Source organism: Meles meles, chromosome 15 (assembly GCF_922984935.1).
Source record: "Meles meles chromosome 15, mMelMel3.1 paternal haplotype, whole genome shotgun sequence".
In the NCBI taxonomy this organism is placed as follows: Eukaryota; Metazoa; Chordata; class Mammalia; order Carnivora; family Mustelidae; genus Meles; species Meles meles.
In genome coordinates, this window is record NC_060080.1 from 35,036,541 (window position 1) to 35,061,879 (window position 25,339).

At 50.8% G+C, this 25,339-nt stretch overlaps 3 protein-coding genes across 3 annotated transcripts in view; 2 read left to right on the forward strand and 1 right to left on the reverse strand.

Annotated features, from left to right (window-relative positions):
* The window catches only part of SNRNP200 (small nuclear ribonucleoprotein U5 subunit 200), a 30,401-nt gene extending 26,029 nt beyond the window's left edge, over positions 1-4,372 (forward strand). Inside the window, exons 38-45 of the mRNA XM_045978981.1 lie at positions 54-218; positions 445-566; positions 1,003-1,146; positions 1,250-1,426; positions 1,740-1,900; positions 2,015-2,096; positions 3,687-3,779; positions 3,881-4,372. Of these exons, the coding sequence (XP_045834937.1) occupies positions 54-218; positions 445-566; positions 1,003-1,146; positions 1,250-1,426; positions 1,740-1,900; positions 2,015-2,096; positions 3,687-3,779; positions 3,881-4,024 (1,088 nt within the window). The 3' untranslated portion in view covers positions 4,025-4,372. The remainder of the gene's footprint in view (positions 1-53; positions 219-444; positions 567-1,002; positions 1,147-1,249; positions 1,427-1,739; positions 1,901-2,014; positions 2,097-3,686; positions 3,780-3,880) is intronic.
* A 2,673-nt stretch (positions 4,373-7,045) lies between these two features.
* CIAO1 (cytosolic iron-sulfur assembly component 1) lies at positions 7,046-11,870 on the reverse strand. Its single transcript, XM_045978983.1, has 7 exons — positions 11,592-11,870; positions 10,620-10,768; positions 10,355-10,466; positions 10,164-10,252; positions 9,729-9,930; positions 8,979-9,066; positions 7,046-8,103 (listed from the first exon to the last, which is right to left on the reverse strand). Exons 1-7 carry the CDS (start codon positions 11,728-11,730, stop codon positions 7,863-7,865), a joined length of 1,020 nt encoding a protein of 339 aa, XP_045834939.1. The 5' UTR covers positions 11,731-11,870; the 3' UTR covers positions 7,046-7,862.
* Positions 11,871-12,063: 193 nt separating this feature from the next.
* Positions 12,064-24,112, forward strand: TMEM127 (transmembrane protein 127). Its single transcript, XM_045979773.1, has 4 exons — positions 12,064-12,210; positions 12,627-12,944; positions 20,697-20,861; positions 21,658-24,112. Exons 2-4 carry the CDS (start codon positions 12,701-12,703, stop codon positions 21,963-21,965), a joined length of 717 nt encoding a protein of 238 aa, XP_045835729.1. The 5' UTR covers positions 12,064-12,210; positions 12,627-12,700; the 3' UTR covers positions 21,966-24,112.
* The last annotated feature ends 1,227 nt before the right edge of the window (positions 24,113-25,339 follow it).

Consider the following 25,339-nt stretch of genomic DNA (forward strand, 5'->3'; position numbering starts at 1 on the left):
CCAGCCATTGCTGGCCATCTCCTGGTGACTCCCTGCTTCTCTCACCTTCGCAGGCATCTCCCATCGTCACCTGTCTGACCACTTGTCCGAGCTCGTGGAGCAGACCCTGAGTGACCTTGAGCAGTCCAAGTGCATCAGCATTGAGGACGAGATGGATGTGGCACCCCTGAACCTGGGCATGATCGCTGCTTACTATTACATCAACTATACCACCATTGGTGAGGGGCTGGCAGGGGCTGCTGTCCATGGAGTCCGAGGCAAAGAAGTCCTCTGCAGGGGCCTGTAGCCCACTGGGATGAGCGAGCCCGGGGCTTCCAGTGCCCTGTGTGCTCGTTGGAGGGATGGATCGTAGGGTAGTGCCAGGGGTAGGGTAGCCCAGGCGGTTAACTGTCCTCTCTTCTCTTTTTCTGACTCCTCCCCTTTCTCCGCATCCTTGGCTGTCAGAGCTCTTCAGCATGTCTCTGAATGCCAAGACCAAGGTGCGAGGGCTTATTGAGATCATCTCCAACGCAGCAGAGTATGAGAACATTCCTATCCGGCACCATGAAGATAACCTCCTGCGGCAGGTGAGGACATCTTGAATTCAGGACAGTGTCTTTGGAATTGACACTTGGCTTCTGTGTCCAGAGCACATGGTGTCCTTGTTACCACCAGAAAACCCCAACACGTTCATCACCCACATCTCTCTGTTTTTTGTTTTGTTTTGTTTTTTGTTTTTAAAGATTTTATTTATTTATTTGACAGATCACAAGCAGGCAGAGAGGCGGGTGGGTGGGAAGCAGGCTCCCTGCTGAGCAGAGAGCCCATTGTGGGGCTCAGTCCCAGGACCCTAAGATGAGACCTGAGCCAAAGGCAGAGGCTTAACCCACTGAGCCACCCAGGCGCCCCACACTTCTCTGTTTTTGAAGGATTGTGAGCTTGGGCAGGTGGTACATCGGGCCCGAGAGCTGTTCTTGGGCAGGGTCATGTGTTCATCATGAGCTGTTTTTCTTTGCCTTCCAGTTGGCTCAGAAGGTCCCCCACAAGCTGAATAACCCGAAGTTCAATGACCCGCATGTTAAGACCAACCTGCTCCTGCAAGCTCACCTGTCCCGCATGCAGCTGAGTGCCGAGCTGCAGTCAGATACAGAGGAGATACTCAGCAAGGTAGGGGTGGTTGCAGGTATGGGTGTGGAGTGGAGGGGCCCGGGCTGGCCTGCGAAGGAGCCATTCCCAGCTTGTCTTCTCCTCTGCTCCCCTCCCCATTTAGGCAATCCGGCTTATCCAGGCCTGTGTGGATGTCCTTTCCAGCAATGGGTGGCTCAGCCCTGCCCTGGCAGCTATGGAGCTGGCCCAGATGGTCACCCAGGCCATGTGGTCCAAGGACTCCTACCTGAAACAGCTGCCACACTTCACCTCAGAGCATATTAAACGTTGCACAGACAAGGTGAGCTGGGTCTGGACCTGGACGGTTGCATGGCTGAGCCAGGTGGTCTGGGAGGTGGGGGCAGTTGAAGGGATTGTGGGCGGTGAATCACGGTAGGGGGTGGTTGGAGTTTCTCCGAGTTTTTCTGAGGGTGTTGCATACTAAGATTACTAGAGAGCCTGATGGCTGTGCAGTTGTGGGCTGTGTTCTTTCTTAAGCCGTGTCTTTAGATGATCTGATAGCACAGGAAGTAAAACTAGCAGCTGTCTGGAGCCAAGTTCCATTTGCTGTTAGTATGTGTTCTCCTCCCTTGACCTCCGGATCCCCGCTGCAGGGAGTGGAGAGTGTTTTTGACATCATGGAGATGGAAGATGAAGAACGCAATGCGCTGCTACAGCTCTCGGACAGCCAGATCGCGGACGTGGCACGCTTCTGCAACCGCTACCCGAATATCGAGCTTTCTTATGAGGTGGTGGAGAAGGACAGCATCCGCAGGTGAGTTTGGTCCAGCCACGTGCCCTGCCCCGGGGTCCCTGCCAGGCTCGGTGTGGCGGCGCACCCCGACCCCCCTGCCACGGCGCTGATGAGCTGCCCTGCTCTTCCCCACAGTGGCGGGCCAGTGGTGGTGCTGGTGCAATTGGAGCGTGAGGAGGAAGTCACGGGCCCCGTGATCGCACCTCTCTTTCCACAGGTGGGTCCTGATAGCTGAACAGGAGTAAAAACCAGATAGAAAGCTTCCTGAAATTTCCTCCTGAAAGTTTGTTATAACTAAGATTTTAAAACTGTCAAAAAGAGCCTCAAATGAACTCCCTTAAAAAAAAATTTTTTTTTTATTCATTTGAGAGATCGAGAGAGAGCATGAATAGGGGTGAGAAGTAAAGGGAAAAGCAGACGTCCCTGCTGAGTCGGGAGCCTGACACGGGGCTTGATCCTAGGACCCAGAGGTCACAGCCTGAGTAGAAGGCAGACATCCAACCATCTAAGCCACCCAAGCGCCCCATGAACTCTCATTTTTGAGTAGCAGTATGCGGTTTCTTCCAGAGGCCTTGACCATTAGCTAGTGTTCAGAGTTCAATGGTAAGTTGTCGGTAGGGGAGGGAAATTTAGGGTAATGACGAGCCTCAAGGCTGAGAATGGGGCCATGGGTGGTTTTGTTGGGTTTTGCTTGAAGACAATTCAGGTGACTGGTCATTGTTAAAGACATCAGGACTTTTCTAGTTGGTATTTCTTCTCTCTCACTGCTATTTTACTCTGCATCTGGTTGCTTGGTTCTTTACCACCAGAAAGAAAATCTAATCCCTTAAATGAGAAAATAATTAAAGACTGAAAGCAGAAACCAGATACAGTGTAATGTTTCATTTTATAAACTAGTGGTTTAATAGGCTCTGGGGAAGGAGCTCTTTGAACCAGAATACTTGGGCTTTCTGACAGGGATGGCCTGCTCTGGGTCCTGTCCACAGGCCGGCTCATCTCTGCGTCAGCATGTTTCGCTTAATCTGACGTTAAGTGCTTTGAACCTAAAAGGGTCTCAGAGGAACTCCGCTGCCAGGCCTCAAAGATTAGATCTCTGATAGTGGAATCTTAGATTCATTGGCAAGCACTGAATGTCAGGAGAAGGTATTTTGGAATAAATAAGGAAATGAGCCAGACCAACAGTGAGTTCGTCTACTTAAAAACAGAGTTCATTTGAGCTACCTTTTTGACAGCTTCGAAATCTTAATTGTACCAAATTGTCTTTTGGGGGAAAATTTTATTTCAAAAGATTTATGTATTTCATTTTTTAAAAAAAAAGATTTTATTATTTTGAAAGAGCATGAGCACAAGTGAGGGGGAGGTGCAGAAGGAGAGGGAGAAGCAGACTCCCCGGTGAGCAGTGTGGGGTTTGATCCCAGGACCCCAGGATCATGACCCGAGCTGAAGGCAAACGCTTAACTGACTGAGCCACCCAGGCACCCCTTATTTATGTATTTTAGAGAGAGTGCGTGCATTGGCCGGGGTGGGTGGGGGGAGACAGAGGGAGAGGGGGAGAAAGAATCTCAGGCGGACTCCCTGCTGAGTGAGGAGCCCAATGGATGGTCTCCATCCCAGGACCCTGAGATCATGACTGGAGCTGCAATTCAGAGTTGGCCACCTAACTGACGGAGCCGCCCAGGTGCCTCCAGGAGGAAATTTTTAGAAAGCTTTCTATCTGGTTTTTGTTTTCCTACTTTTATAACCATTCTCGTGGTCTCATGGCCCTCAAGTTCTACATGCTGAAATTCTTGGCTTTTGGTCACTGCAGAAACGTGAAGAGGGCTGGTGGGTGGTGATCGGTGATGCCAAGTCCAATAGTCTCATCTCCATCAAGAGGCTGACCTTGCAGCAGAAGGCCAAGGTGAGTTAACACTGATCCCAGCATTTGATCTGCGATGGGGTCAGGGTGAGGTTCCTCCTCCTGTGTCTGTGCTCACCCTGATTTCTGCCTGCTCTCTCTAGGTGAAACTTGACTTTGTGGCCCCAGCGACTGGTGCCCACAACTACACCCTGTATTTCATGAGCGATGCGTACATGGGATGTGACCAGGAATACAAATTTAGCGTGGACGTGAAGGAGGCGGAGACAGACAGTGACTCAGACTGAGTCCAGAGGCACTTACTCTTTAAAAGACAAGAGAAGAATTGCACCTGAATCAGGAACATGTGCAGTTCCGTGGGGACCAGGTCGGTTGGTGTGAGATCTGGCCAGCCAGGGCAGGTGCTGTCCCAGCCCCCTTCTACTTGGCCCTCTTACTGCTTTGCCATCTCAACTTCGGATCCAGTGTCTGCAGGTGTCCTGTCACTGTTATGTTATGTTATGTCCAGCATAAACTATGTACAGCATTTTTAGGCATGTTCTGTGTAGTTCCTTTTGTCAGACAGTCTCATCAAATAACTTGGAGAAGCTATTTGTCTTTGCAGTATTTCCAAATTAAAGTTTCCTTCCTCTACCCAAGGCCCTTGGCCAAAAACATTTGGATTTTTTTTTAGCCACTGAACTTGCTTATAACGAATACTTCTAGAGGACAGGGCTGCTCTTTAGTCGGGCTGTCACCTGCAGCCTTTCCAGTCAGTGCAGAGAAGGGAACAAGGTTAGATAGCTGTCAGGTTTATGCCCTTGTCTCCCACCTCTGTTGTCACCCAGGTATCAGCACTACTGTAGGAACTAACACTGAACTTGAGTCTCAAGATATGTAGTGTCCCTTCCCATAAGGAGGTAGTACCAGAAACAGTATTAAAATGCACCAGCTGGCTGTGGCCCAGTCTTGGTAACCAGTTCTCTGGTCTAGATTTACAAATTTTGCTCTTCAAATTCTTGCCTTCTGTTATTTAGGAATAAATATGCATAAAATTGGGAGGTAATTTTCAAGTGTAGTTTCTCTAGGTCAGCAGTTCTCAAGTAGTAGGACCTCAGGACACCTTTATGACAAAAAGTTAAGAACCCCAAAGATATTTTATCATCTTGGTTATATCTGTTGATGTTTACTATATTGAGGATTAAAACAAGACAATGCATTTTAAAATAATTTTTTTAAAAGATTTTGTTTCTTTACTTAAGAGAGAGAGAAGCAAGCTTCCCCACAGAAGCCCGACAGGGGCTCGATCCCAGGACCCGAGATCATGACCTGAGCCGAAGGCAGATGCTTAACTAACTGAGCCACCCAGGCGCTCCAGTAACTTATTTTTTTTCTTTTTTTTTTTTTTTTTTTTTATGAAAAATACCTTCTAAAACAAATCCAGGGAGAAGACTGCAGTTTACATTTTTACAAATCTCATTAGATCAGGTCTACTCTAATGGAAGACATTTTCATAGCTGTTTCTATAATTTTGCATATTGTGTGTTGAAGTGAAATGAAGTAGAACTGTCTTTACCCAGATACGAAGTCAGAAAAGGGCTTTTTTTATTTTGAGATTTTTATTTATTTATTTGACAGCACAAATAGGCAGAGTGGTAGTCAGAGGGAGAGGGAGAAGCAGGCTCCCCATTGAGCAGAGAGCCCAACACGGGGCTCGATCCCAGGACCCTGGTATCATGACTGGAGCCAAAGGCAGACACCCCCACAAAAGGGTTATTAAAGCCTCTTGAGGTGATTATCTATTTGATATTATACCGAGACCCCGCAAGTGGTAGTTTTTTTAAAGGCAGAGCGGAATCTGAAACCTCATCAAATAAGCCTCAGTTAAAACCACTGGTCTTGGCTATGGACTCTGAAAAACAACCTGAGGGTTTTGAAGGGTCAGGGGTGGGAGGTTGGGGGAACAGGTGGTGGATAATAGGGAGGGCACGTTTTGCATGGAGCACTGGGTGTTGTGCAAAAACAATGAATACTGTTACGCTGAAAAAATAAAAGTTTAAAAGAAAAAAAAAAACAAAAACCACTGGTCTTGGGGTGCTTGTGTAGTGCAGTCACTCAGGCATCTGACTTGGTATAAGCTCAGGTCATGATCTCAGGGTCATGAGGTAGAGCTCCACACTGGGCTCTGCTTTAGATTCTCTCCCTCTGTCACTCCCACTCTTGCTCTCTAAAATAGATCTTAATAAAAATATCCCACTGGTTTTACAACTTTTGTTTACGATTTTATTTATTTGAAAGAAAGAGCACAGGCATGGGGAGGGACAGGAGAGGGAGAAGCAGGCTCCATGGTGAAAAAGTGTGATTCGGGGCTCCATCCTAGGACCCTGGGATCAGGGCCTGAGCAGAAAGCAGATGCTTAACCTACTGAGTCACTCAGGTACCTGGCCCCCCCACCCCACTTTTTAAAAAGATTTTATTTGGTCTTACACTTTGAATGAATTTCTTAACCATGAAAGATTTTGTAATATCATGCATTAGTCATGTGGAAAATGTTCATTCACTGATTTAGGCAGATATTCCAAATGACACATTTGGTCATATAGATCACATCTGTTGATACCACCAATCTCATCAGAAAAGTCTTAAGTGTTGGGAAGATGTCAGACTCAAGGTGGCAATAGAGCTTTTCAAAAATTTTAATTTTTTTCTTGAGAGTTTTATTTTTTCATTGGCAATACCACGTTTCCCTTGAAGTGAAAGGCTCACTCCATCCATTTCCCAGAAAACGTTTGCCAAATAAGCCAAGTCCATGTAATAGAATTTGCTAGTTTCTTCAAGAAGGGGCCAGGAAGACAGTTCAGCTTGCACAATGGCTTTGCGTCAAGACGGCCTTACTTCAGCGTGCGGTGGAAGGGCTTTATCCTGCTTCCTGTTGGAAGCATAACTGTTGGCATGTTACCCGTGTTTTTGGGGGTCAAGATTTAATGCAATTTTTAACTGGCTCTATCTGACGTTTCTAAGCGAGGTTGCCACTGTTTGCACTGTGAGGGCAAGGCAGTGATGACTGACCACTTTGACTCCTGCCACAGCTGACCCTACAGGTCCCCTGAAAGGCTCTTGGGACCACACACTGACAGCCATTGCGCTAGACACCGTCCTCAGCTGTCTTCAAAATCTTAAGGTCGTGATCTCAGTGGTATAAAAAAATCAGGTGAAGGCTACAGCTTTGGGGAGGTCCTCAAGTCCAAACCCATTATGGAAATGACTTTCAGAAGACAACTTGAATGAGGCTGAAGTGATAGCTTAATGAGTAATTCTCTACCATTTTCCATTAACACGCCCCTAATGAGCCTGATTAGATGTCTTTTTTCTATTCGCCCCCACCATGAAAATTTAATACTGGAGGTTCATTAGAGAGCCACAATTACGGTCTCTCAGATTTTTCCTGCCCCCCCCCCCCCCAGAACTGACTTTCAGCTCCATTGAGAATGTATGTCTGTAGCCAGTAATAACTCTCTCTTGGGGTTCACACTCTTCCCGATTTATTTTTCAGCATTTCCCGTTGCCACCACAGCATAATGGCTGGCACAGAAGATACACGAGTTTCTAAGGGAAAGCAGAAGTATGTCTCACTCTAAGCCAGCCTACATTAAAAAATTTCCTTCCAATACTGACTGTCTTAAATGTAAGAATTTACCCAGAAACCAAGAAGGCAGGACCTATTTCAGAAAAGGACTCACCATAGAATTCTTTTAAGTCGTGAATGTCCTTATGAAATAGGACTTGGGATTCAGATGACCTATTTCTATAAAGCTCCCAATTTCTGAAAAGCCTAAGATGTACCCCTTCTACACAGAGATAGGGTGACTATACTATATTCACCCCCCAAAACTGAACACTGGGCCCTCAAGCAAGCAAAACCTGTGGCATAACCACAACGCACTGCTGTTCTGTAGCTCTTTACCAAGGGCCCCATGTCAAAGTGGACGAGTGAGTGGTTCTGTGGCTCTGCACTTCTCTCCAAGTCTGAATGGGAGAGAGCCAAGTTAGATGAAGGTCAAGGGTCCTCCTCCAGGTCCTCTTAGGGCTGGGGAAATCTTAGGACATTTTCTGGGGAACCATGATTCTGTCCAAAGCCAGGGTGGCTCAGATGCCTTCTGGTCGCTGATACTTCCAGAAGGCCACCTCCCCGTCATCGCTGCAGGAGGCCAGAAGCCCCTGCTCCTTAGGGTTCCAGGCCACACAGTTGACATCCTGGGAATGGGCCTGAGGCAAGTGGGCTGTCAGGGAGAAGGTGGGCTGCTGTGGATCTGAGCTGGGATCCTCCTCGAACACACGGATGGCATCATCGCCACAAGCCGTAGCCAGGGCCCCTGTCAGCTGACACCTGGGAGGAACATGTGCACCCGTGAGTATGCAGGTGGCTCCTCCCTCCCCAACCTGGCAGATTAGGCAGAAGACATTACAGTCTTCCCGCAGCTCTTCCCAAACTGTAGGCCTCCACTTAAAAGTCTGTTATTGAAGAGCTTCCCTAACACAAATATCACCCCCTCATTCTTCAAGGGCTGCCATTTAGGTTAGATTTCCCCAGTCAACCCCAAAACTCCGTGACTCTGAACTGCACTTCTGTCACTTAGCACAAGCAGCTTTCCTTATCACCAAGTCATCCTTAACTATTTCTTTAGACAGTAATGGGCCGCTGAATTTTACCGTACTTCCCCTAAAGTCACCTTTGTCATTGCCAAACGTTTGCTAATATAAAAGCTTAGATGCATATCAACTATTTTCATCATTTAGGATTATTTCCTACAGATGGACTTCTCGGGCCCTCTGACCACTCTCCTATATGAATGGTACAGCTTTCCTAGACTCCATTAGGGTAGAGTCAGTGTTGCCAAACCATAAAAACTCCACAGCCATGAATCCAATTTCAAGAATAAATGAATAAATCTTTCTGGATACATGAGGCTGTGTGATTACCCACCCCCACCCCCACCCCCTGCCAACACAAGGCTGGTGCTGACCTCACAGCTTGTCAACTTAAAAGTAGCTATAGGCCTGGGTCTCTAAGTCTGTTCCCTGCTCCTATGAACCTGAGGCCAGCTGGCCCTAGGCCAGCATGGTAGACAGTCTGCCAGATCGGAAGAAATGAGGGTAGCTGCTCTCTGTCCACGTACTCCCAGAGGTGGTAGAGAGAAGCATGGGGTTTTTGTCTTCTCTAAAATCTCTCCAAATGGGTGGGTGTGGGGATGGAGGTCTTACCAAGCAACGTCGTAAATGGTCCTGGAGTGGAAGCCTGACAAAGTGCAGATACATTTCCAGCTGGGGTCAGAGCCGCTGCATGCCACCCCTGCACGACAAGCTTCTCTTGAGCCTAAGACATGTCTATGTCCTGGGCACCTCAGGGGCAGAGCTCCTCACCTGCCCTCCCTCACCCCCACCTTCAATCACCAGGCCTCATTTTTGTTCCTCTGTCCTTACCCTTACTTATCTGCCTTATATACTGTGGCCAGACAAGGATTTTTACAGCAGAATTCTAAGAAGGAAAGGTCCTATTCTTTAAAAACTTTCTGCTGCAGACTAGGTCTGACCACTTGGCCTGCCTTTTAAGGCCACCAACCAGCCCAACCCGTACCTTACCCAACCCACCCTATTACTCCCCAAATCCTTTTTGCCCTATGCTCCATCTAAAGGAATCACAGTGCCTGATGTAAATCTAGGCTTTTGCACCTTCAATGCCTTTGCTCATGCTGTTCTGTTCTCAACCAGAAGTCTCTTCTCTTGTTAAATTCTTCTTGTGTTAAAATCTTACACACATTTTCCAGTTCAGGTGAAATGGCTCCTCTTCCACACAGCCTTCCGTGATTCTGCCAGGACTCACTTGGGAGCCCTCTCGTGCCACATGTCCCTTTCTACTCCAATTTGCTGTGATTCACCTATGTGTCTTAGACCCTTAGTACACTGTAAACCTCAGGAGACAGGAGTCTCCTTTAGCTCTTACTGGCCCCTCACCTTGCTCATTGTCCGGTAGATACTGGCGCCAGATACGCACAGTACGGTCGTCACTGCAAGATGCCAAGCGCTGGCCACTGGGGTCAAAGGCTAAGCTCCACACAGTGGATTCATGGCCTTCAAGGGTGGCACAGCATACCCAATCATCTTCTTCCTCCCGGTACAGCTTCACTGTGTCATCATAGCTGGCAGAGGCTAACAGCTGAGGGGAGCGGGGGAAACACAGCACTTGTCTATACGGTTCAGGAAGTGCCTAGAGTTCCAAGACCTCTCCCAGCTAGGTCAGTCCCAGCACTCTATCTCTAGAAAGGGATTAATAGTGTCTTTCGGTCACAGAGAGAGATCCTCAGGTGGAGGCTGAAGAACAGAGGAAGGCTGGGTGCAACCCCCCACACCAAAATCCCTTCCCACCAAGAAACTCCACCTCACTCTTACCTCCTGGCTTGGGTGCCAAACCACATGTTTGACATCCTGTGTATGAGAGTTGAGGACACTGACACATTCATACTCATCTTCTTCATCAACTGTGGGAGGGAAAAAGAGCCTATGAGCTGACTCTATCAGGGACACAGAGGGGGACATCTGTTCATTAGCTCCCAACCACATCTGGAAGGATCTAGACTCACCTTCCCAGACCCACACACTCTTATCTCGGCTGCAGGTAGCAAGGAGGTTGCCAGAAGGGGCCCAGGCCACTGACTTGACCTCATTTTCATGGCCCTCCAGAGTAGTTACACACTGTGAAAACAGAAGAAAAACAAGAATCAAGCAACGAAGACCTCTCGTGTTCTTTTTATAGGTACAGCCAAGCTAGCCCAGGTTGGCTCAGGTTCCTGAACCAGCCATGGGGAGCAAAAGGACAACAATCCTGCTCCCATCCAGCCTGGTTACCTCAAAGTCATCCTGGTTCTTTTTCCAAATGCAAGTGGTAGCATCAAAACTGGCGGAGGCCAGGTAATTGCCACAGGGAGACCAGGCCACCTTCCGCACAGTGCGCTGGTGGCCTTCAGAAAGGACAGATTTGCAGATCCAGCTGTCACCTAAAAGCAAATGACAGGTCAAGCTCTGGAGCTGGGTGCACAAGAAGGTGCAGAAGCACTATCAATGCAGTTGGATAATGGGGTTAGTACCGTAACCAGAGCCGGAGCCAAACTGGGCTTACCAAGCTGGGCTTAATGGGTGTATTTAACAACAGGCTTTCAGGGGCGCCTGGGTGGCTCCGTGGGATAAAGTCTCTGCCTTTGGCCCACGTCATGATGCCAGGGTCATGATTCCAGGGGATTGAGCCCTGCACAGGGATCTTTGCTCAGCAGGGAGCCTGTTTCCACCTCTCTCTTTCTCTCTCTGCCTACTTGTGATCTCTGCCTGTCAAATAAATAAATAAAATCTTTAAAAAAAACAAAATACAGGCTTTCAGAAAGCTGTAACTAACTACTCCTCTACTTCCTCTGCAGGAATCTAAAACAAATCAGAGGTGTCCCCTTTCTGATTTAAAACTGTCAACGGCTCCCAAACTCCCTCAGGATAAAATTTAAACTTCACACCATGTCGTAAATTACTCTGGGGACTACATGCCTAGCACCCTTCTCTACTTTTCCGGTCTCAGCAACTATCACAATTCCCTCAATACTTCCAGCCTATGGATGTTTTTGCTTCCAATACTTGACGACTCCTTCACCCAAAAAGTCTTTCCTAGAGTGGATAATGTCTAACTTGAAGGCGGCTTTTCCCTCCTTCCCCCCTGCTGTAACCTCATTGCGGGTCGGCTTGCCCAAAGGCTGCGCACTCCCTGAGTCCGGCACCCACGCTATGCGCAAGCTGAACCCTCTGCAGCAGGGGTCGTCCAGCGAGGCCGGGACTGACCTTCCGTGCCCCAGATGCGGACTCTACGGTCACCACCGCACGACGCCAGAAGGGTTCCCGCGGGGTTCCAGGCCAAGAACCAGCAGCGGGAGTCCGGGTGTGCCGGGACGCGAGCCAGCAGCACCAGCGAGTCCTTCATGGCGGCCCAGAGCAGTGTGTTGAGGAGGTGGGCAGAGGTGGTCGCGCCGACCGCGAATTCCACGGCGCAAACCCCCGCGACGCCTACTACGGCCTCAAACTGCCCTCGGATCCCGCCGCTTCCGCCGGAGGGCCTGGGTTGTCTGGGAACTCAGGTGCTCGCTGCTGCGGCCGTGCTGCCCTCTGGGAGTTGTAGTCAGCTTGCCACGCCTGGCGGCAAGCACCGCAGGGCAGCCTTGAACTACCAGTCCCGTGAGGCCCTGCGCAGGGAGCCGGGGGCGCGCCCAGGCTGTGACGCGCGCGGGGGACGGGGCGGGGTGCCGGAGGAGGCGGAGGCAGAGGTGGAGGAAGCCGGAAGTGGATCGGGCCCGGGTCGGCCGGGCGTTGCGGGTTTAGGGCCTGGGATCGCTTTGCCCCAGGTAGCTGAAGATCCCGTGACGGAACGGAGCGGCGCCATACCGGCCTTGAGGCCTGCTGACCGGTGAGGAACAGGGGCCGGTGTGGTGGAGGGTCGTTTCTGGCCACAGGTCGCAGCTTGAGCACTGTTCCCAGATCCCGGATCCCCGATCCCAGCGGCCCAGTCTGGTCCTCGACCCCTGGGCACTCTGGCCGAGACCCCAAAGCCGGGTGTCTCTCGCATGGGTAACCGATACCCGCGCCCCCACTCCGGTCTGCCCAGATCCCGAGCGGCTCGCAGTCCTCTCCGGGTCCCTGTTCCTCGCCTCCGCAGCCCCATTCCAGGGACCCCGTCCCCGCCCCCCACCCCCGACTCCCTGCAGCCCTCCTGTCTGTGCTTGGCCCCAGGTCCCACCCCCTATCCTCCGGTGTGGACCCTAACACCGCTGTGCCGGCCTCCCCTTCTGTGAACCCAGTGTCTTGCTCTCCTCCCCGGGACAGGCAGGCTCAGCGCGCCCTGCGGAGGTCCGCGGTGACCAGCAGCGACCTCGGAACGACGGCGGGCTGCCCCGGGCATGTACGCCCCCGGAGGCGCAGGGCTGCCCGGCGGGCGCCGGCGGAGGAGCCCGGGAGGCAGTGCTCTGCCCAAGCAGCCGGAGCGTAGCCTGGCCTCGGCTCTGCCGGGTGCCCTGTCCATCACGGCGCTGTGCACTGCCCTCGCCGAGCCTGCCTGGCTGCACATCCACGGTGGCACCTGTTCTCGCCAGGAGCTGGGGGTCTCCGACGTGCTGGGCTACGTGCACCCGGACCTGCTGAAAGGTGAGGGCGCTGCGCGCCGGCCCTCTTCTTTCTGAGTGATAGAGCCTCCTTGGCTGAGAGCGGAATGTGGTGCGGGCTGGAGCAGAGATAGCCAGGGGCAGGCACTTAGCTTGAGGGAAGCAGCCCCATTCCTGCCTAGTGTTCATGCCCACCAGGTGGCTCTGTTTGGGGTCTGGCCCCTCATTAATTCTGATGTTATTCAGCCAGGCACCTACTTCTCACGCCCTGCGAATCTGGACTGCTGCTATTTTCGGATTCTGCCGGCGGAAGGGCGCTGTGTATTGAGAACAGATAAGGATGCTAGGCATCACAATTAGCTGCCCCCTTCTAAGGAACCCATGGGATATGGGAAGGTTTCTTGGGGCAGCCTGTTGAAGGGAGGAAAGGAACTTTTTTTTAATGTGGCTGGATTTTAAAAAGATATTTTGGAGTTCTGCTATAATGGAATTTTTGCTAGAGAAAAAGGGAGTCTATGGCATTTCCCATTACCAGAAGTCGGTTTCGTTGCCACTTTCAGTAAAAACAATTGGAATTTGACTCTTGGAACCTTTACAAGTGGTCTTGACTGAGGTAAGGTTGCTTTGTTCATCATCCTGCCTCCTAGCTAGGCAAGCAGAGCAAAGGAGAAAGGGACTGTGCTCTTTACTGGGCACAGAGGAGGCCAGTGTGGGGGTGGGAGTGGGGAGCTGTTCCAGGGAGCCCCATAGGTCATCCTGCCCAGCCCTGTCCCCAGTAATGAGAGTAAAGGCTGTGTGAGGGCAAGACTGCACTTGCCCGGCTTCTACCCAAAAAATGGTCAGAGGACCCCAAGAAGCCTTTAGTAACAGCACAGTTCATCATGCCCCAAGGTCTTTTGAACCATTTGTGAAGGTCTTCATATTTTCCTCTCTGGACCACCCCTTGGGGCTATGATACATTCCAGATGTTTATTACCCCATATATCAGAAGCATTAGATATCTTCTGGTTGCCTCTTTAAGGATTCAGGCCCTGGGATTTGGTGAAAAGGTCAAATTCCCTTCTGTGCTGTGGATTATATACCACTTCTGCAGGTCTGGTCTGAAAAGCCGTAACATTATAGCCTAATGTTGCCTTTCTCCAAGAGTTCTCTTGCTATTTTACATCTCTGAGTTTTTAAGGCTTTAGCTAATTTTGTAGAGAACAGGATGGGAGTGTCTGGTTTATTTCCAGATTTCACCATGATGATGGTCTTTGCTGGTTTGGCTCAGTAAGACCCAAGTTATACACACGATGATGGAGGCCTCGGGACATGCAGCTTTTGTCAGGCCTGTAGCTGGTGGCAGAAAGGCCATCAAGCTGGTGTGTAGTCTGAATGGTTTTTCCCTCAGCACGGTGCCTTCTTTGGAACACAACTGCTACCTTTCCGCCACTCCATCCAGGTCTTTGCCATCGATCCCCTGCTGTTCCAGGGTTTTGGGGACGTGGTATCTCCTACAAGCCAGGAGAGTTTATGATGCTTCTTCTCCCTTTCAAATCATTCCTGGGGAGGCTCACCAAGTTCGTATGATGGAGGGGGAGGCACTCTGATCTTTGTTTCCAGAGATCAAGGAAGCTTGGCTCAGACATGAAGTGATCTCTCCAGGGCCACAGAGCTGAGGGCACTGCTGCATTGACTCCAGTGCAAAATGATGCTGTCTCATGTGCAACCTGACCTTTGCTTTACTTCTTCGTCATTGAGAATGACCTCCCGTCTGCTCCACTTTGGAGTGCACCCTTGTCAAAGGCATTGAAAAATAAAAATAAATTCTTGATGCAGGTTCTCCTTTGTTTACGTATATATTTGCCCTTTTTAAGAAGTTTTTAAAGCCAGATTTTGTCTTTCATAAAGCATGCTGCCTTAATCTTTACATTACATTTACTCGTGTGCTTAGGGATCTTAACCCGTGGATGGTTTTTTGCTTGTGTGGTTCTTTTAAGATTTTTTTTTATTGAGGGGGCAAGGGGAGAGGGACAAGCGGGCTCTGCACTGAGCGTGGAGCCCACCATGGGGTTTGGACCCACAACCCCGAGGTCGTGACCTGAGCCAAAACCAAGAGTCAGACGCTCAACCACGCAGGTGTCCCAACCTGTGGATAGTTTGAACCTGCTTTTCTGTGGCCATTTTCTTGGCTGTTGTAAGCTAGGAGCACACGGGTGTCCATTAATAAGAGAGGTGACCGTGGTACCTCATGAACCATCACAGAAGAAGGCAAGGAATTAGGGCCCAATTGCTGCTTCTTCCTTTACTCTGTACCTGTTGGGTTTTTGCTACCCAGTGGGCCTTTAGACACGGGCTATCCTATGCGATTTTGTTGATCCTTAGGGCCTAACCCATGTCCTAACATGGAAGCCTGGGATATTCTCTATCTTGGGAGGGAGCGGAGCTTTGGGGCACAGATGTGATGGCAGTAGATGCTACCAGAGGGAAAACAGGCCTTATCAGGTCTGTGCAGGGGAAGGAGGATGGGCAGGGCTGGCAGGCCTCAGAGCAGTGCCTTCCTGTTTCTCAGCCCCCTGCCTGAGTGCCAGGCATTGTGCTAGGCACACACCATGTCTGGCTTTAGTTTCTCCTAAGTGTCTTTACTGGATAGGTGCTGCTCCACCTCCAGTTCACAGAGGTTGCAGGCTCAGGGAGGTCAGGTTCCATGGGTTTGGACGCACAGAGCTGGTGTGTGTGCTGTGGACCCCACTCTTCCCATCGCACCTGGGCGCACTCTAGGTTTCTTTTTCCTTCCATCAGAGTTGTCCAAGGCTTATTATTTCCGGATTCTAGTGGAGTTTTTCTCACAAGTCCTGCCGAAGCTGTGGTTCTTATCCCTCATTGCCTCAACATTCTGGCTCAAGTCAGTGAGCCTGAGGCAAAGCCACTCACCCTCCTGCTGTCATTAGCAGATCTCTGAAAGGCTTTAGCCAGTGCTGGCTGGCTGAACAGATTTGGTCCTGAATCCTTCCGCTCCCCAGGGGGTGCCTGCTTCTCCCACAGCTCCTCGCCAGGCCCAGGTCCAGAGATTTGCTCAGACTGCCCAAGCAAGGGGGGGGGGGGTCACAGATAATCATTCCTTCTGAGCCCCAACCCTCTCTATTGAGTGTGGCCAACAAAGGGCAGTTCTGACAACAACTTCAGGAAGCATCTTTGGAGAATGAGGAAGTTTGGGGGGTTGAAGTCAATGAATCACAGTTGACAACAAGCCACTGGAAATGCAAGGCCCTACCAGGAAGGGCCAGTGCGCCTGCTGGGTGGTGACTAATGCAGCTGGCACTTCTGACACCTGCCCTGCAGTGGGGCCTGTCCCCAGAGGCAGCTCTGCTAGAAGGTAGTATCTGGTGATACCCAGCCAGGCACTAGAGGGCCCTGTTGGAGTCCTGTGTTGGAAACCTGTCTGGAAGCCCAAAAGTCACAGTGGGCTGTGCAGGTGGGATGGCCGAGCACAGAGAAGGATATGGGCCCTGGGGAAGGGTCTCTAACTCCCAGGGACTCCAGTGAAGGCCGAAGGGTGGGAAGAAGAGACAGAAAAATAGAACTGTCCAGAAGCCACTTTACTCTTCCTGCCTGTAATGGGAGCAATGGGCAGGTAGATGGGAAGATCCAGGGCCTTCAAAACAGATCCAACCCAGTGACTCACCAGTGACCTTGGGCAAAGTCAATTCCTTGGGATCCTATTACACAGCAGCTGCCTTCTTCTCTGGTGACTGGAGGGGACAGTCAGCAATAATTACCAAAATAAACAGCACAACAGGAGAATGGGCTGTGTTCTCTGTCTCACCAGAGTATACACTGCACCACTTGTTTGAATTTAAAATTAGGACCCTGCCCCATGTGCCATTTCTCGCCACAAATAAAATCATACGTACATCACCCTTGGGGATTTTGCTTCCCCTGAGCAGCCCTCGAGGCGCTGGGCATTAATTGCTCCCCCTGCCAGATGTCAGTCTGGGAAACAGACATGGGAGATCCTGACCCAAGGAGAGTCAGAGCTGGGTTCCGAGTGTATCTGGGATAACTCCACCTGGCTTCTCTGTGTGCTCTGAGACCCTCCGATGAGAGGCTGCCTGGGATGCGAGGCAGACCCCTGGTGCATCTGTAAGCATCACTCCAAGGGAACTTTATGTTTGGCTTCCCCGCCAAGCCTGAGGTTTCACTCATGGCTTAGGAGTGGAGAAGGCAGTCATGTTGAAACAAAACCCATTTGAATTTTGGATCAGAGGCTCTTTGCATCATATCATCACGCTGGCTGGGCAGAACCTTAGTCTGGCTTTAGTGGGCTCTTGCCCCGGCCCACACTGGCTGGTGTGTGCTGACGAAGTACCAGTGGAAGGAGGAAAGGCACACCAGGGATGACGCCGTGGTGGCCCAGTTGTATGGCCCCGTGCCGAGGGAGTAGGCTGGTGGCAGGCCCTATGGGCTCGTTCCTGGCATGGCGTGAGGTGACTAGCAGCACAGCCCTGTGTATGGGGAGCAGGTGTTACAGCTTTCACTGGCTGCATGAGGGCAGCTAAGTGACTTGCTGGAGCTAACACAGTCTGTGGTCCGTCTAGGATTTGGTGCCATGTCTGGTGCCTTTCTGGTGTCCCTGCTGCTTCTAGGAGCCAGGCTCTGATGGCTGCAGAAGCCTAGACCACATTAAGCAGATATTGCCCAGTAACTGCCAGTGTAATCACTCTTCATGACTTCATGAGCCAAATCTTTTCTGCCTAGAAGAGGTTTCATGCTTCCAGCTGTTCCTTTAGTGAGCTCAGCAGCTGCTGGCTCTGGCGGCGACTCTGCCAGCATTCCTTTTAGGTTTGGACCCTCCATTCAAAGACCGCCCTTTAGGATTAATTATGTCCATCAGGGAAAAATGAAACTGCTAACTCTGGTGCTTGGTGATTCCGAGCATCATGGTGCAAGGGAGCCTAATGCAGGTTTGGGGTCTTAACTCCATCCACTGTGTGACCTGGAGGAAGTCACATAACCCCCTGGAGCCTCTGAGTTCTCTTCCGAGCCGTGTGATGAATCCCCTGGAGTGCAGGGAAGCTTAACCAAAATAACATCTTTTTTTTAATTTAAGTCGGCTCCATGCCCATTGTGGGGCTTGAACTCATGACCCTGAGATAAAGAGTCACACACTCTATTGTGTCAGCCTGCCTGACATCCCAACTAGAATAACCTTTGACCCCTCTGGGTGCACAGGCTATTCCTGGAGGGGTACACCGGAAACAACCAACCATGTTTGTCTCTTGAGAGGGGCAGTTGGATATTAGGAAAGGGAGGAATGTCTTCCCTGAATCTTATCATGTGCAAGTTTTCCTTATTATTGAAGTAAGAGTATTATGAAACATAAGACATAGAGGAGTGTACATAATAAATGTACATTTTTAAGGATGGTAATAAAATGGACATCCTGTACTCCCTCTGCAGCTGAAGAAAGTATCTAAATTCAGCCCTGGCGTATTTCTTTCTTCAGTGAAAACTAATTGTTGGGCGCCTGGAAGGTGCAGCTGGTTTACCTCCTACTGTTGGTTTCGGCTCAGGCTGTGAGTTCAGGGACTGAGATCGGCCCCATATTGGGCTACACACTCAGGGCACCGTCTGCTTGGGAGTCTCTCTCCCTCTGGCCCTCTCTCCCCTGCACTTGTGCACGGGCTCGCTCACTCTCATGAATAAATAAGTCTTTGGGGAAGAAAAGTAATGGTTCAAGTTGAGTTGATTTTTAAGAACCACAATTAAAGCACCACTCGGAGTACCTGGCCACATTAAGGAACGCTGCTGGAATCAGAACAGCCTGCTGCAGCTCAGAGCTGAGCACTGCCGCTCTCAGGTTATTCTCGGATGTCCTAGAACACTCGTCCTGCCCCATCCCTGCCGCCTGCCAGGTGGAGCCCAATAGGAGCTATCTCAGAGAGCTTTTAAAGATACAGCAATAAAGGCAGGAAACAGCATCTGCCTCTGGGAGCTTTGCTTGCAGAGAGGCCCGTGGGTTTCTAGGCTCCCTCAGGCCAGCTGTCTTAGGCTCTGCAGGGCTGGGTTAAGTGAAGGCTAGCCCCGGTTGCTGGCCGAACTTACACAAAGGAAGCCTCTTGGCAGCAGACAGTTTCCCAGGCTGGAAGACTGGGCCCCAGACAGATGGTTAGCTGACAGGAGAGTGGCAGATAATTCTGGGGCATCTTAATGGAAGATCTGTAGCCAGATCAAGGCTCAGGAGTCCGGTGTGGGCTAAGCCAGCGTCTGCCTGGTGAATTCTGAGCCTGAGGCAGGGAGTGTGTGCTGTCACAAAGGCGCAGAGTCTCTTGATAACCTGGTCTGGTTCTTCAGTATGGGAGGCCAGACTCTCTACCCAAGACCCAGGGATGTCAGTGTCTGTTGGCTTGAGTTTGCCTTGTGGGGGTCAGGTCCCCTTCCAGGTTCTTGGACTTCAAAGCAACAAACTAACCTTCCTCTAGGTTCAGGATCAGTGTTTCTGGGAATGTAGGGCTTGGCCCCATGTGCATGGGAATTACCATGGGCTGCTTGCTGTGATCCCACAGCCTCTCTGCCTGAGATCAGGACCCAGGAAAAGAGCCTATGGTCTAAGTACTGTCAGCCGTTTCCAAATTGTCCCAAATTAGCTGACAACCCATGGCCTAAATGAAAGAAGAACTTGCCCATCGCTAGACTAGAGGAAAGAGAGGAAGTTAAGGCCCATTTCTCGTTATCAAAGCTTAAAATGGTTTCTTTTTGGATCAGCCTTTATGTGTTTCTGGGAGCGCTAGTTCACACAGATACAAAACTAAATAGATATGAAACTGGACTGACAGTGTTGTCTAGATCAATTTGCTTTTTTAAAAAGGTGTTAAAAGTCTTAGAAGTTCACTTTATGTGTCTGGTATATGGTTGTCATCCTGGGACCTCCCTTCTCCTTGACCCTGGGGACACTCTAAATGTTGGGTCTCCTGTTTGAGCGTCTTCCTTTTTCTTGGTTCACTCCTTCATTGTGGTGGAGCAAGAGCATGCAGCCGTCAATGGCTTCACCCTCATTTTAGAAGGTGTCAGTTTCGGAGTCTGTCAGGCTTTTGTGGTGTAAACTAGTCTCTTCTTAGCTTTTCACACTTCTGGCTTAGACTTGAGCTTATCTAGTCCTTTAAGTCCGTTCTAAGTAGCTCCAACTCCTTTTGATTTCCAGTTCCCAGAATTTTGTTTTGCCCCTTTCCTCTTTGTGTGGATTTATGCCTTAAATTTTTCCTTCTTTTGTTTTCATAGGGTGCAGGGAGGGAGCAGAAATAAATGTGAAAGTCTGGTCTGCCATCTTTCCTAATTTATTCAGCACTTTTAATTCTGTGTTTCTCTAAACCACTTCAGCGTCTTTCAAGGGACTGAATGAGTGACTGGATAGACAGTATTAATCGGCCTCTGTGGCTGTCTCAGCTCAGAACTCAGTGGGCTTTTCCTGCCAGTCTAAAGCACGCTTTAGCAGAATGGGCTGACATGTCAGGCTAATTGTCAGGGTCTTTACAAATGGTTAGCAGAGTGTGGCAAGTACAAGGAAATGGAGCCCTGCACCTAGAGTGATTTTGTTAGAAAGGGAAGAAGGACTTGAGGCACAGGGGAGCCTGCCTGTGTAGTTCCTCTCCTCTGCAGGCCAGCTGGGAGCAGGAGCTGAGATGCAGCCCCCTCGCCATACTTCGCTGATTCCCCAGGACTGGGGCGGGGGCGGCGGGGGGTGGGAGACACAAGCTCTTCCCAGCAGGAGGACTTCGGGAGGACTTGGGACCCTGAAGATTTGGTTCTTCCCCTGCAGATTTCTGCATGAATCCCCAGACAGTACTGCTCCTGCGGGTCATCGCCGCCTTCTGCTTCCTGGGCATCCTGTGTAGTCTCTCTGCGTTCCTCCTTGATGTCTTTGGGCCCAAGCATCCAGCCCTGAAGATCACCCGTCGCTATGCCTTCGCCCACATCCTTACAGGTAAGCGTGGGCCTGCTCGCCGTGGGGAAGGAACTGCCATGGGGCAGAGGCGTCCTATCTGGAGTTGCAGGTGGGGACGAAGGGGCTTCTGTGAGCAGATACCACTCCAGATACTCCTTTCGGCTCGAGCCTTTCACAAAGCAATGGACTGTGATAGCGACTTGCTGCTTGTGTTTGCATGTATGCCTGCCAGGACCACAGACCCACTCAGCCCAGCTGTAGAAGGGGACCATTGTTAGTATTCCACAAGAAATCTCAGTGCTGAGAACTGGAGCTGAAGCTCAGTGGGGCTCATGGGGCCCAGAACGAGCAGGGAGGGAACCAGGGTGTCTCACTGTGTCTCCCCTGGAATGCATGTTCTCATCAGACTCTCTTCTTCCTGCTCGTCTGCATGCCACCTTTCTCTGTTTCCATGCAGCTTCTCTTCTCCCTCCTGACTGGGCTGCTGTGTTGATTTTGACTTGTGATGGTGCTGACTCTGGCCCCCCAACTGCATGACCCGGTCTGTCCCTTTCAAGCACCCAGTGACTTCTAGCAGCCTGGTATCCCAATTCCAAATTCTGGAAACAGAAAGACTCTGGCCCAGAAGGAGTCAGGCATCTGGCCCCAGCCCCCATCCCCGTGTCCCTGTCCCGGCCGGAGAATCCCATGGCCAAGAAATCTCCCCATCACAGGGTCTGGGAGCAGGCAAGTTCTCTGTGAATGGGGTTTGGGGAGAGGCTCAGTTGGTTCTTAAAGCATCCTGGCTGCAAGATGCCTCCTAACTTCCCTTCTCTGCTGTCTCTCTGTCTCCTAGTGCTGCAGTGTGCCACCGTTATCGGCTTTTCCTACTGGGCTTCCGAACTCATCCTGGCCCAGCAGCAGCAACATAAGAAGTACCATGGGTCCCAGGTCTATGTCACCTTTGCTGTTAGTTTCTACCTGGTAGCAGGAGCTGGTGGGGCCTCAATCCTGGCCACGGCAGCCAACCTCCTGCGCCACTACCCTACGGAGGAGGAGGAGCAGGCCCTGGAGCTGCTGTCCGAGATGGAGGAGAATGAGCCCTACCCAGCAGAGTATGAGGTCATCAACCAATTCCAGCCGCCCCCAGCCTACACACCCTAGTGCTGGCCCAGGGCTTTCTTCAGCAGCCCCTCCCCACTCTGCAGCGCCTCTCAAACCCAGAGGAGCTCCTCTCCCTAGCAGGCCTCACTGGTAGGATCCTGACCATTTCACCAAACCTTCCCAGGAGAGACTCTGCCTTTAGGGTGGTTCATGTATCCCTGCTCTCGAAACCTGGGATTCACAGATTTTATATAATGCACTGTTTCCCCTCTTGTCACCTTCCTGTCCCTTCGTGGTCACTAGTCATTACCAACCAGGGATGGTCATACAAGTTTTCTCCCTTCATGGGCCATAGCTTTGAAACTGGGACTTGCCCTGGGGAGCTGCTGACGGTGGGGACTTCCAGATAGAAGTGTCAGCAGGTCCAAAGGGAAAGGGGACTGGGCCCTGTAGGCTCATTTCGTAACAGTCAGTGTTTGTCCCACCGCTGTAGCCCTGGACTGATCCCCACCCCCAGTTCCTACTTAGAGTGCTGCAGCCCCATGGGCTGCCCGCTCCATGGAATTCTCTGCACTTTAGTCTTTGGACTTCCCATCACACGTCTTCTGGTTTTATGGGAAGAAGGAATTGCTGTCAGGAAGCTGAGCCTGCACTCTTCCGCCCTGCCCTTGTGTGGGTGACTGGAGCCCAGGCAAGGAGCGCAGCAGCTGGCATGGGCCTAAGGCCCCCTGGTGCCCATAAAGGATCAGAGTAAGGGCGGGCCACGTCTCCCTAGCCCCTTCACCTTTTAAAATGTGAGTGGTTTTAAAAGGAAAAAGCAGAACCAACCAACAGCAACAATACTCTTTTTAAACTAGCGACAAGCCTGTTGTTGTTTTTTCGGACATTTTATCCCATTCCTTTTGGCTCAGCAGTGTTTTGGGCCACAGCTTCCCCCAGGCAGCTCCTCCCTGAACCTCTCCAGCAGAATGCAGCCCCTTCCCTTGCCTCCTCCCCCCACCGTGACCCTGCTCCCTGGGCCCTTCCTGTGGAACCCAGAGCCCTGTCAGCCCCGGCCCCGAGGGCTGAGGACTGTGGCCTGGCTGGCTGGCCAGCGTGGTGCTCCTCAGGACTGTGGCACTGAGATGTAACCTGGCCTCCGTGCAGGAACAAGGGCCATAGCAGGGCAGGAAACCCGCCACACCACATAGGAACCGCAACCAGTGGGGTCCCGTTGCGTGAGGTGCCAGAACCAGCCCATCAGAGCAGCAGACCTGGCTGCATCCTTCAGGCTCAGTGTGTCCCCTAGACTGTGACTCGGGGCAACAGCTTGCTGCATGCCCCTTTTCTCTTCTTGAATGTACTCTGGTCTTGCCGTGCTCCTGGCTCTTTCTTGCCCAGCCATCACTTTGTCCTGTCAGCCACACACGGCTCTGGGTCTGGCTGAATGCTGGGCCTGGAGATCTGGGGCACAAAGTGGGAGAAACTTGAGAGACCTTCAGCATGGATCCAGATGGCCAAGCTTCTTTGGAATCAGTGTCCGGTGCTGCGCTGAAAAGCAGGTTGGATCCCAGTTTCCTTTCGCAGGCAATAGACAGAGCAAGACTGGAGAGTGGATACCACTGTCGTATTGTGGCTAGAAAGGGACTGTCTTGTCCCTCGTCCTTCTTCAGCGAGTTTGCCTGGGGATGTCTGGACAGCTGCCTGTGTGGGAGGTGAAGACTATGTCTGTGCATGAGTGAGCGGCTGCCTGGAGTTCACTCTGATGCCAAAGTGTGTCCCAGGGTGACTTTCACTCCTCCAGACTCTTCCCTTAGGCAAGAAAGACTGCAGTATGATACCTGAGCACAAAACCAAGGAGCTAAATTAAGTCTTACGTCTTTCTGTAAAGTCCAAGTTTGCCTTTGGCAGATCTCCAGGGTGTGGCCAGTTCTCTCTGACCATGAGGGTCTAAGCAAGCAGACCAAGAGAGCGGGCACCAAACACGCATGCCAAAGTGACTAGTCATCTCATGAGGACCCAGACATGACCCTGTGGACTGTTCCACGTGACTCGGAACCCACTTTTTATTAGCTTCCCCACACCTCTGGCCTTTCTCTTTTCCCCTGCCATCCTGACATGGATAGTTTGTCATATAAATTCCCCTGGTTGTGTTTTTTTTTTTTTTCTAGAAAAAAAAATTAAAAAGCAAAACAAAACAAAAAGCAAATTACAAATAAGAATGTAAATGCCAGTGGCTCCTTGTCATTTTTCTGTTACAATTTCCCTGACTTGGTTTGTTCCCTTGCTCCTAGAAAAGCAGGAGAAATTTATGATTAAGTGTGTAATTAAAAAAAAAAAACAAAACGGTGGGGAGGGAAAGCTTGCATGTGTTTATTCAAATGCAAGGCATTTTTCCTTTTAAGACTCTCCTAATCCTGACAACTTCCACACCAGGGTCCCAAGACTAGGAGCAGTAGAGATCTCAGCCCAAGTCCCTGACTTCAAACCCTGAGTTCTCTGCAGCTGCTCGTTAGCAGCGCTGCTTCTGAACTCCAATTATTGTGTGAGAAGAGACAGACTTCTTCAGAGCTAGGACTTGTGGAAGGAGCTGCACTTTCTTTCGAAACCACAGGGAATGGTTACTTCCAGGGAGAGGCATGTGAGTGGAGACAGTTCCGGGAGTGTACCTTGTGGAAGAGCGCTACAGTGTCCATGCCTCACACGGTCACCCACTTTCCCTTCATTCAGTCGACACACTGGGCCCCAGATGGACGTCATGGTAAAAGAGCTTCGGGCTCCCTTTGAGGAGCAGCCTGTTCAGGTGTTCTTTTTTTATTCCTTGGGAGAGTGTACATACTTCTTGAGAGCTAGGAATGTGTTCTCTCTCCTTTCATTTCATTTCAGACATTTACGAACGGTGCCTTGCGTTGTATACAAGGACTGTTGGGCACGACGAGAAGAAACAGGAGGACCAGTGGGCCTGTCTCCAAGGCTTTTATATTCTTAGTTCAGGAGATGGACTTGTTCACAAAAAGGCAGTGAAGTAAGTAGTCTAATGGACAGTCGGGGAGAGTGTGCCAAGAAGAGAGGCTGGTTGTGACCTGAGCAATTATGAAAGGCTTCCTGGAGGAGGAAGCTTGAGTCAGGCCCGCAGTGAGGGTTTGGAGGTAGGGTGTGGGGAACTCCCACCGAGGGGATGGCAAGAGCAGAAGCACAACTGGAGGCCAGGATGTGAGAGAAGAGGTTAGAAAGGTGAGAGGGGCCCATTTAAGGTACTCGAAGAAGCGGGGAGTCCTGGACAGGTTTTGAGAAGAGGAGGGAGGGGCCCAGGTTTATTTTAATGACTGGTGACAGTGTGGAGGAGGCTCAGCCTCATACTAAGTGGAAGAGTCAGAGAGTATGGGAAACAGGAAGTGGTGTGGGGCCTGGAAGCTGGCAGAAGGGGAAGAAGAGAGCAGTCCCTCTTGGCCCCC

What these genes read in the sequence shown, in the direction of transcription:
- TMEM127 (XM_045979773.1), top strand. Translation starts at nt 12,701, where the DNA reads ATGTACGCCCCCGGAGGCGCAGGGCTGCCCGGCGGGCGCCGGCGGAGG. An exon ending in GCACCCGGACCTGCTGAAAG is followed by an intron (nt 12,945 to 20,696) that starts GTGAGGGCGCTG and finishes CTTCCCCTGCAG; the next exon opens with ATTTCTGCATGAATCCCCAG. An exon ending in CTTCGCCCACATCCTTACAG is followed by an intron (nt 20,862 to 21,657) that starts GTAAGCGTGGGC and finishes TCTGTCTCCTAG; the next exon opens with TGCTGCAGTGTGCCACCGTT.
- CIAO1 (XM_045978983.1), bottom strand. Translation starts at nt 11,730, where the DNA reads ATGAAGGACTCGCTGGTGCTGCTGGCTCGCGTCCCGGCACACCCGGAC. An exon ending in AGAACCAGGATGACTTTGAG is followed by an intron (nt 10,467 to 10,619) that starts GTAACCAGGCTG and finishes CTGTTTTCACAG; the next exon opens with TGTGTAACTACTCTGGAGGG. An exon ending in ACCATTTACGACGTTGCTTG is followed by an intron (nt 8,104 to 8,978) that starts GTAAGACCTCCA and finishes TGTTCCTCCCAG; the next exon opens with GTGTCAGCTGACAGGGGCCC.